Here is a 13,785-nt window from a genome sequence, read left to right as displayed (position 1 = left end):
AAGGTCAGCCGGTCTTCAACCGTGACAGCCCACTTTTCAGACGCAAGATATCGGGATTCAGATGTTGTGGTGTATGGTGGGGTTTGCTGGAAGAAGTTTGAGGGGTTCATAGTTGGAGGTGATGAGCTTTCATTTTTGTCCATATGTCAGACAGAGAGAGGAGACTGCGGTTATCAGGTGGAATGAAACGAGTGGACAGTCAGTAAAGAAGGATTTTAAAAAAGGAGACGAGTGGGAGTGAAACTAAGAGAAATATTGAGGCCAGAAATGGTTGACGGCAGAGAGTAAGGTGAACCAAAACGAGGGATAGATGATGGAGAGAAAAGGGTAGAAAGGAGGAAAATAATCTGAGGGGAAGATTGAAGTAAACTGGAACAAAAAATTGCAGAAATGGAGGATAAAGGATGGAGAAAAGGAGCCGTTTGAGGAAGAACAATAACAGGTTGTTGTGTCTGCACTCTGGCCTTTCCATCACATTGTGAGAAGTCCAGAATGTAACAGGGCCGTTAACATTTGGTCGGCTGCTCTTTGGACACAAACAGCAGGTTCAATTTGACATTATTATTTTTTTTATTATTTTATTATCAACACTTTTCATCTGTCCAGCATCACCAACCTGACCTGAACAGCTTTACAGACGTTTACAGCTCCACTCTGCTTCTCTGAAGCAAATCAAACAGACGATCTCTTTGGCCGAAACAATCGAGTAAACAATTCAGCTGTAAGACCCACGTTTGGGCAAAAACAGACAAATCTAACACACGTCATTAAAAAAATGACGTGTGTCAACAAAAAAACAAAACAAAAAGAAAAACATAATGTGATGCTACAGCAGATTGTTTTTCATTATCAGCTTTGACAGAGAGGCGTTTCTACTGCGTGTGGTTCTGTTGAAGCTTTAAGAGGCCGAAGCAACGCTGGCAAAAAGGCTCCGCTGTCAGATTAACCTTAATCTAATAGTTTCAATAGTTCCAACACTGCATTGTTTTCTGATTACCTGACATGATTTAGTTTTAAAAACAAAGAAAAAAGAAAAAAATGAACAGCAGGTACACACGAGTGAATAACAGATCGATCAGAGTGGTGTGAATATTACAGAGGAAACCTGTAACAAAACGAAATGACAAAAAACCCTTAAAAATCAAAACCTACACTTTTTTGGTCAATGTGAAGAAACTACTAATCACACAAATGACAAAAAATACAATTCATCACCGTGATCTGACGTCAAGAGTTCACATGATAACCTCTGATTGGCTTTCAGTCTGAAATGCCATAATTTCCACCTTCGTTAAAAAGAACAAAGAAAAATGAAACCATGATCAGAAGGACAGAGGTCTAAACCTCCAGTAGCAAACAGGCTTATTGTAGTTCAGGCATCAGAAATGGGGAGGAAAAAAGAGTAAAGATCCTGATATGACTGTTAGCAAAACAGATCAAATGTAAAGATGCCAGTCTGGGGTAATCCACACCAGTGACGTGCGGCCAGGGGAGGCAAAGTTTTGTCATCATGGAAAAATAAGATATAATAATAAAATAATTTATGTTGCCATTTTCACCCTGTGGTTTGTGCAATAAAGTCCCTATTTTTCATTTAGCTTAAGCAATTCTGATTTTTTTTTTTCTTCAAACTCGTATACTTTTCACATTTGTACTTGTACAGTTTTTGTCTTTGCTGTGGAGCACGAAACAGCGCGGCTGTGCATGGCATGTAGAAGAATAGTCATTTTGCCCTCCAGCTTTGTCCACATACACAAAATATTCTTATGTAAACCATAATATGCAGGAGGTTTATATTTGTCAATCTGATTATGATTAAGTCAGTGCCTCACTGATCCACTCAGCAGGGGGTTGCTTTGACAGTCGATTTCTGGGGTGAATATTAATGACGGCACAGATTTAAAAAAATTTTTTAAAGCGTTTTAGCTCGACGTATTTGGTAAATCTGGAATAAAAAGAAGAAAAAAAAAGTAAGCAGGCACTTGACATGACAGCACTGAAAAACATATGAAAGGCACAGGTGTGTGTGTGTGTGTAAAAGCTGGTGTGTTGGGCTCAGAGCGTTCCTCAGTGGAAATGTGTCACCAAACCGAAGGACGGTTTAAAATGTAAAGAGGAAAAAAACTCTGACACGTCCTTCGCACGGCCTCCTCTGTGGCGACGTGTCTTCCTGGTCGCTCGGAGAGGCGGAGCTACTCGCTGAAGCTGAAGTTGAGGCCGAGGCCGGAGCTGTCTGTGGTCGGGGATGAGGGGCCCGCGCTGGACACGGCGCTGGACGGGATGCTGCCGTCTGCTCAGAAAAAACAAAACAAAAACAGGAAGATGAAAGCCACAAAATGTACAGAAATGTGCATATGTATTTTTTAAAAAAGAAAAACGTCAGCTACACAAAAACAGGTATCTGATCTGATCTGTTGATTTTATACACCGACCATCAAGTTTTAGAATTGATCTTCACCAGATTCTAAAATGATTTAGCTTTAGAGTCAAAAAGTTACACACCGTCATTATTTTGGCCCCGGGAAAAAAAGGAGAAAATAAAAAAAAGACTTTTCTGAAAGATACAAACAGAGACTGATAGGAGAAGAAGTGAAGTAGAAAGGTTTAGCAACAGGTACTACATAAATCAACAGTGTCGTCACAATCAACAGGAAGTAGGCGGAGGCACCATAGGAGAAGAAAAAAAAATGAATTGAGTCACAGTTAAGAGGGACAGACTGGGTTGTTGAAACGGTTCTGGTGTTTCTAGAAATTGCTAGTTAGCAACAACGTTTCCACAAATTTTGCTTCAAAGAGGAAAGTTTGTGTCTCAAATATTTATGTTTGTTGTTTATACACACAACAGCTGGTAACTATAGAAAAAGACACAGAAATGCCAATTAATTTTCTGCCTTTATTTTGGCGCCCTTTTAGCATGGCGCCCACATGCCTAGCGCCGTACTAACCCACTTTTTGCACCGCTGGTCTTCATGGTGCAGTCTTTAGCATTCACGAGACATGTTTTTGTTGACTTTATGTTTTTTTAACCAAACAAAAAAAAACAACAAATAAAATTTCCTTGCACTTTATGATTATGTCCTACTTTGTGTTATGCATTTAATTTAGATTGGAGCTTCTCTAAAAACTCCAGCGTGTAGATATCCAGCCTCATGGATCCGAAAGGAGTCAACCTCTTTTGTGACATGATAAAAACCACCATGTTGTTGGACTTACGCCACGGAGGCTGACCCGGGGGACGGAGAGACGCCTCTGATCCGGAGGAGGACAGAGGCTGCTGAGGACTGTCGAGAGACGTCTGACTCTGAGAGTCAAACAAACCAGAAAGTGCTGCAGAAGAAACAGAAACATCAGGCTCAAGTTCTGCTTTTTCCTGGACGTGAACTCAAATCTGACTGCATCATGCCAAACAGCTCTGGATCAGAATGGAGAGATGTGGACTGAATGAGACTTCAGAACAAGTCCAGCTGTTTACTGGAGCTGAAACTGAAGCTGAAACAAAAGCAAGAACACTTTGGCACTTTCTATATATTTGCCTGTGTTTGCACACTTTATATCGAGTATAAATCAGAGTTTGAAATGAATTTAAATATCATGAAGCTTTGTAAATGTACTTTATTTTGAAAAACCAACATCTCCTCTCTGTATGTGAAGTGTGCTCTGCGCTGCTTTCAGGAGTGAAGTAAAACCAGAGAGGACAGTCTGAAGCAGAGGGACAGAAAAGGAACCAAGCAGGTCAGAGTTGAGAGCGTGTTTTGTTCAAGCCTCTGAAAAAACGACCCCAATGTTAATGCATGTTGCATGAACAACATCAACGCAGATGATTCACAGAGTTGTATAGGAGCTGAATTTTATCCAAACATCAACATCAGCGAGTGTTGAGCTTCCATAAGACCCACCTTTCATGGTTTTGGCCTGGGCCTCCCCGCTGCTCTCGCACACCTTGCTGAGGAACTCCTCCACCTGCTTCAGGGAGAGAGAGTTGTGCAGTGTCTCCAGCGGGTAGATAGAGGGCACCATAGAGCAGCCTTCGAACCCTGCGGTTTAAACAGGAGAGAGAAAGAAAGAGAGACGCTTCACTGTACCAGTTCACTGGGTGCAGGGAGAGGAGAGGGGAAAATAACCAACTCGGAGCTTATTGGTTCTTCCTCAGGCGGCTGCTAGATCACTCCATGCCAAGCCAAAACAAAACGACCAAGCCACAGCGAGAAGAGACGAGGTAAGACGAGAAGAGACGAGACGACCTTAAGTGTCTGTTAGATGTGGCAACACAGCAACAGGGTTGTCAAGGAGTCTCAGTTAATCAGAGCCACGTTACAAAAACACCCGCGAGTTTCCTCACTGGTTAATCGGCCAACGTCAAGGGGAACGTTTTGCGTACTCCGTAACCACGGCGACACAATGATACAGTCTATAATGCCGAGTTTGCAGGTGCTTTGAAAGTTTTGGAGCAAATGGCTCAGAAGATAAGAGTTGATCAGTCCTGAGTGGAAATAAGACAAAAGTAACACTCTCACCTTCCTAAAATAATGTTAAATAATCATCTTTTAGCAATTCAGAGGTGGTGATTTTTATTGCAAAAATTATTTTTGGCAAAAAATAGAAAGAAAATACAATTTTATGAAGGTGACTATATAATTTATTTACTTATTTTTAAACCTTAAAGTTGTAGTCACAGATATAAACCTTTGAATTGGATCTATTTAGGATTTAAAGGAACCGAGAAGTGAGGAAATGGTGATCATCCAGAGGAAAGTTTAACTATTAAAAAAAAAAAAAAGAGAAAACTTCATCAGGGCTAATTGTAGAATAAAAACAAACCAAACGTTGGTTAGGACTAGACTGAAACTAAATAGAGAATTAAGGGGTCGTGACTGTCATTAAAACCAGTAAGTCTGTCCCAAACTGGAGGAACTTTGTCTTTATACCCACCTTTAAAAATCAGTAGAACCAACATCACAGGTACAAAATACCAAACCAAGAAAACAAGAGGAGAAAAAGAATGAAATGTGGTGCTGCTGTGACCCAACACAGCATCCAGGCACTATGACGGAGCGCCTCCGTCTCTGAGACGCTGATTAAAGATTCGGTAAATCTGGTTAAATGAACCGATTCTCTGGAGGAATCACACCTCAACTAGAAACCTTTCAGCGAAATACGAACAGAAGAAGCATCACTTCTCAAAGGCTTTGGGTCAATCTGACAGGTATCACCTCCATTTCATTTCCAAAAACAAAAGCACCTCGGTTCTTCAAATTCACTGTTAATTATATATATATATATATATATATATATATATATATATATATATATATATAATATATATATATATATATATATATATATATATATATAAGAAATTACTGAAATAAAAGTCATTTGTAATTTGTTAAAGTAAAAAATGAGGGTAAAGAATAAATTAAAATAGAATTTGGTGATAACAATAATAATAAAAAAATCTGATGTTATTTTTGAGCCATATTGCCCAGCCCTCGCAGGTCCTCAGCATGTACAGTGGTTTCTCTTTTCTTTATCACTAATATCTGCTACAGTTCACAGTAAGAAGCATTATAGCGGATCCTTCTTCATTAAGCTCAATACGTATTTACATTCCAGTATTTTCTGTGAATAGTTTTTTTTAATGTAGAAACATACATTCACTAGTGTGGATATTTATCGTATCGTTTATCGTAAAAAATGTTGATTTATCACGACAAACCACAAATTGAATCAGTTTTAAATCTTCCCAAAACTGTTCTTATCGTCAGGATAGATAGTTGTACTATTTTCTCCACTGTTTGTTTTATAGATGCATCATTAAATACCAATGAAATGTAAATACAGTCACTGTGTGCAGTTTAGTGACACAAATCACACTTCTTTATGTAGCTTTATCTGGTCCTAAGGAAGCTTATTACAAATAGGACTATCATATGCATTATTTATGTTATTGGGGCTTTAATTGTTGTGACAGTCATAAAATTACCTTAAAACATGTAACATGTAGATCTTGTCACTTTTATCATCACAAATGTATCGTAAAATATTTCACTAAAAGTTTGACTCCATATCGCTCAGCCTTAATATGCACATTTCTTTTTTTTTAAATCAACCTACTCAGTTGCACAGTTCTTCAAATCCAATTATGCTGTTATTACTATTATTATGCACAGGTTGTTATCCTTACTTTGTTTTCAGATTTTTACGTTTTGTGAATCTGAATCCTTTGCCTGCCACGTTGCTGCTGGCACACTGAGGGGAAATAAGAATCATTTCCGTTCTACTCTAGTAAGAAGGTCAATAATTTCCTTCCACTGACGCAATACAATAAGACCAGCTGCATAAAAGATTCACACAGAAGCACCAGATAGAGCAGAAAATGGCAAGGTGCCAGGAGGCTAGTACTTTTCTGTACCAAGATTGTCAGAGATGTTATTTAGACACATTGTCTCTTTAATACAGTCAGTAAATTAATACAAAAAAATATATAAAAATAATAAATTAGCCATTTTCTAAAGCTGCTTTTCCACAACATGGTTGCGTTTCACAGCTGGAAATATTCCCTCATTATCTTTATGATAAAAGTGATGCTTACCTGAAAACTGCTATCCATATTATGAGTTTATTTTAAATGATTATGTTTTTTAAATCCAAATGTTAAATAGATAATATCACATTCACATGCGTCCTAACTATGTAATTAAAATGTTATATTACTCTTGCTGCTCTGGGAAAAGTACAAAAAAAAAATGACGTCATCTATTTTTGTGTGGAATCGATACTCATGGTATTTTTACACAAGGGTTTCACATTGTGAGTCTCTGATATGGCTAATGTGAGTCGATACTTTTATTTCCATTCATTTTTAATCGTATTTATCACAGCTGTGACTAACAACCATTTAAAAAAAAAAGATTTCTGTCGTTTAACCGTATAACAAATGTGGCGCATTCTGCAGATACTTCATTTAACCACTTAAGCTTTTCTGATGCAATATTAGAAATACATCAAAAGATGCAAAAAAATTAACTCTTTTTAAAATACAAACATTTTATTGCCTAAAATGCAAGAACACGGCACTCCTTTAGTGAACGCTTGGTCGTTTGTAGCAAAGGACGCATCTGCACCTAAAGTATATCTCTAAAAGCTCTATCTTTTCTACTGGACTTAATGCTGCATAGGGCTGGTCTGTTGGTTATTATTTAGATTAACTGTTTAATAACTGGATAGCAGAAGATGGTTAAGATATGTTACAGGATTTGAACCTTTTAAAATGACATCACCTGACGAGTTCTGCAAAGAACATACAGACAAACAAGAATGTTTTCATCTTAGATGCAATTATGCACTTTTCTTACAGTTTTTACCTACACATGTCTGAGTGTTTTGTTCTTTCAAACAGCCTTTTATTTGGTTAACGATCAATCGATTACTAAATTAGTTGACTGTTATTGCAATCACCGATTCATCGCAATTAATTGTTTCAGTCCTACTTTTTAATTTCATTTTCTGCTCTGTAAATTATTCCAAATTTTGTCAGCTAAATACAGAGAGGAAGACGATGCTGCCTTCCTCGGTCAGCATGCAAGCGTTTCTAACAGTGTGGAGATGAAACAGACCTACCGCTAGAAAGACCAGACAGACAACAACAGGCAGGAAACCAAGCCATGACAGCCAACGCAGGAGGCTACAGCTGATGCAAAGCTCGGAGGGCATAGATGGCAGCCATCTTTCGCCTGTACCGGTCCAAAGGCGCAAGATGGGTATGGAGGGGGGAGGGGGGCTGCGCAGGCTACAGGGGCTGACCGTGGAGACAGTCGGAGAGCTCCAGGCCGCACATCAGCTGGGTCCTGAGGAGGCGCAGGTGGTAGGGGCAATGGTGCAGGTGATAGGAGAAGGACCTGTCCAGGGCGACAGGGTCAAACCCTTGCAGCGCCAGCTCAGCGAGTTCATCTGAGGGCTCTGAGGGAGGAGAGGCAGAGGACAGAGAGAGGAGGAAGATGACAGCACAGCGGAGCAGCAGGAGGAACAGGAGGAGAGGCAGGAGCTAAAGAGCTTAAACCACAGCATCTTTAGAGAGGAAGACCTGAGACACCACTTCTCTTTTCTCAAAGGTCCTCAGGGTGTCGACTGACAGAAACGTCCAGATTCTGGTTTTGTTTTGTTGTCACGCTTCCATTTTTCAGATTAAGCAACTAATTTCAGACCAAGATAACAAAGCAAAAACAAAAAGCCAATTTTAACATTTGTTAAGAGAAGGAAGCTTCCCAAACCAGCCTGGCCCTGTCAACCAAGAGCTGACCTCTTGGCTGATAGGACTTCTAGGAAACAATAATGACCAACGAGTCTTCAACGTTCCTCTAGACCAGGGGTGGTCAACTACAGGCCTCATCGGCCGGTGTCCTGCAAGGATGCGTCTCTACTTCCATCCTCCTGAGTCAAATAGTGAAGTCATTGACAGGAGCCTGGAGAATCTGACTGCAGGTGATTCAGTTCCTTTTCTGAAGTGTGTTGGACAATGGAGGCACCGACCCCCAAGGACTGGGATCGCCCACCCCTGCTCTACAGGGATTTTGATCTGCTGTTGTTTACAATTACACCACAACATTACAATCCAGTTGAAGTCTGGACTTGAATCGGCCAGTTCAAGGCAGGCAAATGGGAAAAACCCGCATACGGCTTTTCCCTCTGCAATCAGAACGGCCCAATTCCAATCGATTCACCCCAAAAATACGATCTGTGCCACTTCCACACATGGATCAAAAAATCTTCCATAACAGTAATTTATTCCCAACCCCATTTACTCCGATACCCTTAAATGAATTCCGGCAGATCCAATTGCAGGTCTAGGACAAAACTGCAAACCCACCGAGACGAGACCACACCTGTAGACCGACAAGCAGGACGATAATCAGAGAAGCAGAGGCCCGAGGTTACTCTGGAGGAGCTGCAGATATCCAAAGCTCAGGGTCAGAGAATCTGTCTAACAGGACAACTATTAGTCACTATCATTCTGACCCTGGCTTTTCAGGAAGAGTGGCAAGACGCCGTCGATTGGGGAGAAAATAAAACACAATCAAGAAGCCCCGTTTAAAGTATGCCACAAGGAACCACACAAAACACGTTCAACAAAAGAACTAAAGTTTGAACTTTTGGGTCTACATGCAAAGCTAAACACAGGGCAATCTTGTAAAAAAAAAAAAAAAAAAAAAAAAACAGTTTAGCTTTAGAAGGGCTGGACGTCAATCTACAACAAATGTGAACACGGAACCAGAGCTACAATGGTTCATATTAAACCATATTCTTATGTCCAGATGAGATCCAACAGGAGAGAGAGACGTGACTTTTACACTTTCCCTCTCTCTAGATGTGCAGGGCTAGCAAAGACACACCCCAAAAAACTTGCCGCTGTAACCACCGTCAAACATTTATCAGGTTATTTTAGTTTAGGTTTCCTGCATTTCAGAAATATATTCGAACAGGCGAACTGAATCTCATCTGTATGCATCAAAAATATAAAATAAACAAAGCTTATACATAAGCAAAGATGTGTATTATTACCATTATTTGCGTAGTTTCAGTGTTTTTCTATAAAACGTAATGATCCAGACCTGAAAGAAAAGATCATGTGTTTGGAAACAATCTGTCTGACAAAACCATTTACTGAATTATCAGGAAAATATGAGCAAGGTGCTAAGAACAAGTAACATCTGACTTCTTTGTTTGTGTAAGACGCATAAAAATATACAATCATAAAAAGTGTTCATGTACGAGTTCTGTTGATCTAGTTCCAAGTTGTGCATTTTCACTCGTCCGTTCTTTGAATGAATTGCAGATTCCATACCAGGTCACTGCTACTGAAACAAGCAGCACATTCCAGTGTTTTTGATGATGTTGAGATTCTAAGACTGTCCTGATCGATGGACACCAGTTCAACCAGCAGTTTATGGGAACAAATGCCTCGTGCAACAATGCAACAATACTAGGAGAAAAAAAATGAAGCTGCAGAACTTGCCAACAAGCACAGCTTCCTTGTTGTTGATGTCAAATGTAAGATGTGCTTTTTGGCTCGTAAGTAGAACACAAGCTACAAAAAGCATAATTTTTTTTGCGGGGTCACATATTTTTAAATGCGTTTTTGAAGTAAACAATGTGGGCAAAAAAAAAATGAAAACTAAAAAACTGAGACACTCTTTACACTTCGGATGACATTTGAACAAACTGGTCATATTTCCTTGAGTTTTTGACATTTGGTGATTTTATTTTTCTCTCCCTTAGTCTCAACAGATTACAATTAAGACGAAGAATAATAATATATAAGCATCTGATAATTAATTACTCCTTCTGGTCTAAGAATCAAGGTCACTACTAAAAGATCACAATAGTGACTCTGTAATGGCTTCTCAGTCTTATGTTACTGTGCAGAAGCTTCATTCACCTCAAAACAGGACATTTGATACTGAAAACGAAACTGACGGCATGACCTAATTTCTGATTCACTATGTGGACAATTGGGGACAATTAAAAAAAAAATACATAAAATTCAGTTTCTAGATAGTCTGTTGACTCTAAAATATGTAAAAAATAAAAATAAAAATAAAAACCTCAAAATGTGAAAGTGATGTTGCATTAAAAATAAGATTCCCCTCTCCGAATACAGCAGAACTGCACTGAATCAGCTGAAATCCTCTTAAGGTGTGACAGGGATTCTCCACAACATCTCCTTTACGTCCTCACTTTTACACCATAAACCACATCAATACATGGAGACACAGAAGACCACAGCCTTTGAAAAGTACAAATGACTCAAAAAGGAACAAAAAGTTTTGAGTGAGTACAAGTTATGAGGTGCACACAGATCATCTACACGTGGAAATATATCCTAGGAAGAAGATATATTCCAGAAAAAGAACAATTTGTAAGGAAACGGCAGAATCAAGGAGGTAAATTAACCTTGCAGAGCAGGTGGTGTTAGCAGTGCAGGCTGAAAACAACACAAGGCTCATCAAACACCGAGGCTGTGCGGTGACACAGAAACTCTGATGGAAAATAAATAAAAACGTTCATTTGATGTCATTGACGCAGTCAAATCTCCACATCCCCAAAGGTGGTTTCCCCCCCACCCCACAAAAGGGTCATGCAAGATGAACTAGAGGATTGTCGAAGTATACTTGAAGAAAAGCGGACATACCATTGGTCGGATGCCTGGCAAACGACACAGAAAACCTCTTTACTGCCGGCATAGAGAGCAGTTCTGAGGAGATAAGAGAGGTAACTGGGATTACTGGAGGTGCTGGTATCTGTGTCAGTCTGTTGGCCTGCGTGGTCTTCAAAGAAATGAACATTTAAAAAAAAAAAAAAGAGGGGAGGAAACACAGAAATAGGGCAGAGTTGGCTTTCTGATTCACACACGTTCTGCCAACAAGTCTGAGGAAAACGAAGAGAAGGGTGAGAAGGAAAAAAAAAAGAGGTTGAAAATTTGATCTCATTGACCTCTTTGCTAAATGGAAAAGATGCATGACTTGTAATAATCCGTCAATAGATAGAACGTCAATAACATACACTGAGACATGCTGACATAATCCACTCAGAGCAAAGACAAAAGTGTCAATTTGTTGCAGGTGTCTCAACCTGCTGGGTATAAACAAAATACCAAGAAGTAAAAACATGTTAAGAAATCGGTCATTACACCACATTGAGTTTTTCAGTCCATTTTGAAACATTTTTTTGTTTTACAGAGGAAAATAACTTATTTTTTGTCCATCTGTAATTAAACTATACTGGTTCCAGTGCGGGAGCATTTTATTCCAACGGTGCAAAATCTGCAGGTAAATAAACCCAAAATATTGAAATATAATATGTTGATATATGTTATATAGTTTTAGACAAATTAAGAGAGTAACTGAGGGACTGATCTGCTTTCTCCATTGTTGAAAAGGAATCTATAATAACATCTAAAATAAAGTCTAAAAAAATATTGAGGATAAGAATAATAAAGATTTTAAAGACAATTGCAGAAATGCCACTTCCCATTTTACTGACGGTCTGAATTGAATTACCTCTTTGGTTACATTAAGCCACAGTGCTGGCCTTGTACGGCTCTTCCTACTGGTTCAGAACCTGCTGTTCTTCTGCATTCGGCACCAGAACACACGAACCTTGCGTCTGGAACACGGTGGGGTTAAAAGTTCAGCACTTTGGTTTTCAGGTCAGACTCTTTTATAAACATGTAGTTCCCCAAGATCCTGCTTCAGGATCAATGTACATATATGTATTTTAGTTATTTAGAAGTTTCTCTTTAGATTTAAATTTAAGCAGGTTTGAAGGTAAAACCCCGATTATCTGTAACTTCCTAGAACTTGTGAGAATCAAAGCTAAGTGCCCTTTTTTAATGCCAGTGAAGGGAAGTCTTCAAGATTTAAAAATGTTTTTTTAAATGGGTAATTATCAGTAGTTTTCTTGTGTATGACAGGAAGATATCATAACAACTGGAGCTTTTAGGAAGATGAATAAATAGAGTAGACTTTCTGTTTTAGCCGACTTCAACCATTTACATAAAGACAAAATGAACATTTTCAAATGAGTTTGATCACATGGGTTTGTTTGGGGTTTTTTCTCCTACTGAGCTGCACAACAACTGCCTGGACACAATAAGTATGATTGATTGAATGAAATGTTTATTGGTTCAAATACTCACCCTTTTTCTTAGTCATTCTTACTGTTGGTGCTGTGAGGTTTTGCTATCAGAGCGACACCTAGTGGTGATAATAAGCTGCTTTTTTGTTGCATCACAAACCCTGGAAAAATTCCTGCTGTGCACAATTTAATACCAATTTACATAATTTACCATCTATGGTGTGATTATGGTGTGATTATGCTGTGCGGCATAAATGTAGGCGATCTTTAAGAAATCTCAGTAAGAAAGGTTGCTGCTTTTTACCAGTAGCAGTGTGAGGAAAAGTTTTAAAATCAGATTGGATTATTTCCAGTTGAATTACTGGCTCTTGTAGTGAGGATTACCACAAAATGTGAGTAGGGGAAAAAAACAGAAAAGTAACAGCCAGGATTTGGGCTTTCAGCCACCAAAGCTACTTTAGGACAGATTATTAAATTCCACAAATGAGGAGACAGCGCCACAGCATGCAAAAAAAAAACCAACCTTTTTAATCCCCAAGCAGGCAGAGGCGTGATGGTGACGGTTAGTACCAAAAGCGTTGAACACTCCCAACATGCGCCTGCGTGCAAAACGTTTACCACACAGCCAGTCACTCTGCGATCGGATCAGTGTCGCCAGAACGTTTAGAGGAGAGGCGGGATGTTTTGAAATTGGATTTTGTGGGAAAGGAGGGAATTAACAGAACAGGAAAGAGTTGCCAATAGTTCCAAGACGAGACCAGCAGAAGCAAAAAAAAGAAAAAAACGTAGAATAATGATGATAAAAAAAATGTTTTTAAAGAAGGGCAGAGACTCGACCCTATGGAGGAGAGCAGACACCGCTGTGAACATACCAAACATGCCAATCTTGCACGGCAGACTGCCAGGGGACAGAGGTGGTTTTCGGTGGTGGTGGTGGGTGCGGACGTAGTCCCGCAAGTTGGGGGCGCTAGAGGACACCCCGAGGGCTGAGGCACTGAAGAGGCCAGAGCAGAGCGAGCCTGTGTGAGGATGAGTCGGAGGGTTGGGGGGGGGAGGGTAGGAGTGGAAGTATGACCGATGAGTCGTTTTATTTACACACCATGCAGGTATTGTTCCAAACAAATCATTCGGCTTTTTGTTCTTATTAAATGT

The 13,785-nt window shown here is 39.5% G+C and overlaps 1 protein-coding gene across 15 annotated transcripts in view; it reads right to left on the bottom strand.

Annotated features, from left to right (window-relative positions):
- Positions 1-558: 558 nt before the first annotated feature.
- ppip5k1b (diphosphoinositol pentakisphosphate kinase 1b) overlaps positions 559-13,785 on the bottom strand; it is a 50,060-nt gene continuing 36,833 nt past the window's right edge. For 5 of the 15 annotated variants that reach the window (XM_055058256.1, XM_055058476.1, XM_055058418.1 and 2 more), the window contains 6 exons: positions 13,506-13,652; positions 11,189-11,251; positions 7,804-7,959; positions 3,897-4,034; positions 3,214-3,327; positions 559-2,290 (listed from right to left, as the gene is read on the bottom strand). In XM_055058256.1, coding sequence (XP_054914231.1) covers positions 2,193-2,290; positions 3,214-3,327; positions 3,897-4,034; positions 7,804-7,959; positions 11,189-11,251; positions 13,506-13,652 — 716 coding nt within the window. In that variant the 3' untranslated portion in view covers positions 559-2,192. The remainder of the gene's footprint in view (positions 2,291-3,213; positions 3,328-3,896; positions 4,035-7,803; positions 7,960-11,188; positions 11,252-13,505; positions 13,653-13,785) is intronic. The other 10 variants (XM_055058761.1, XM_055059355.1, XM_055058946.1 and 7 more) reach the window with 7 other exon arrangements.

The sequence above is a fragment of the Poeciliopsis prolifica genome, unplaced genomic scaffold, assembly GCF_027474105.1.
Source record: "Poeciliopsis prolifica strain line A6 unplaced genomic scaffold, Auburn_PproV2 SCAFFOLD001, whole genome shotgun sequence".
Lineage (NCBI taxonomy): Eukaryota > Metazoa > Chordata > Actinopteri > Cyprinodontiformes > Poeciliidae > Poeciliopsis > Poeciliopsis prolifica.
The sequence above is the reverse complement of the archived record's forward strand: the minus strand, read 5'-3'. Positions and strand labels throughout refer to the sequence as shown.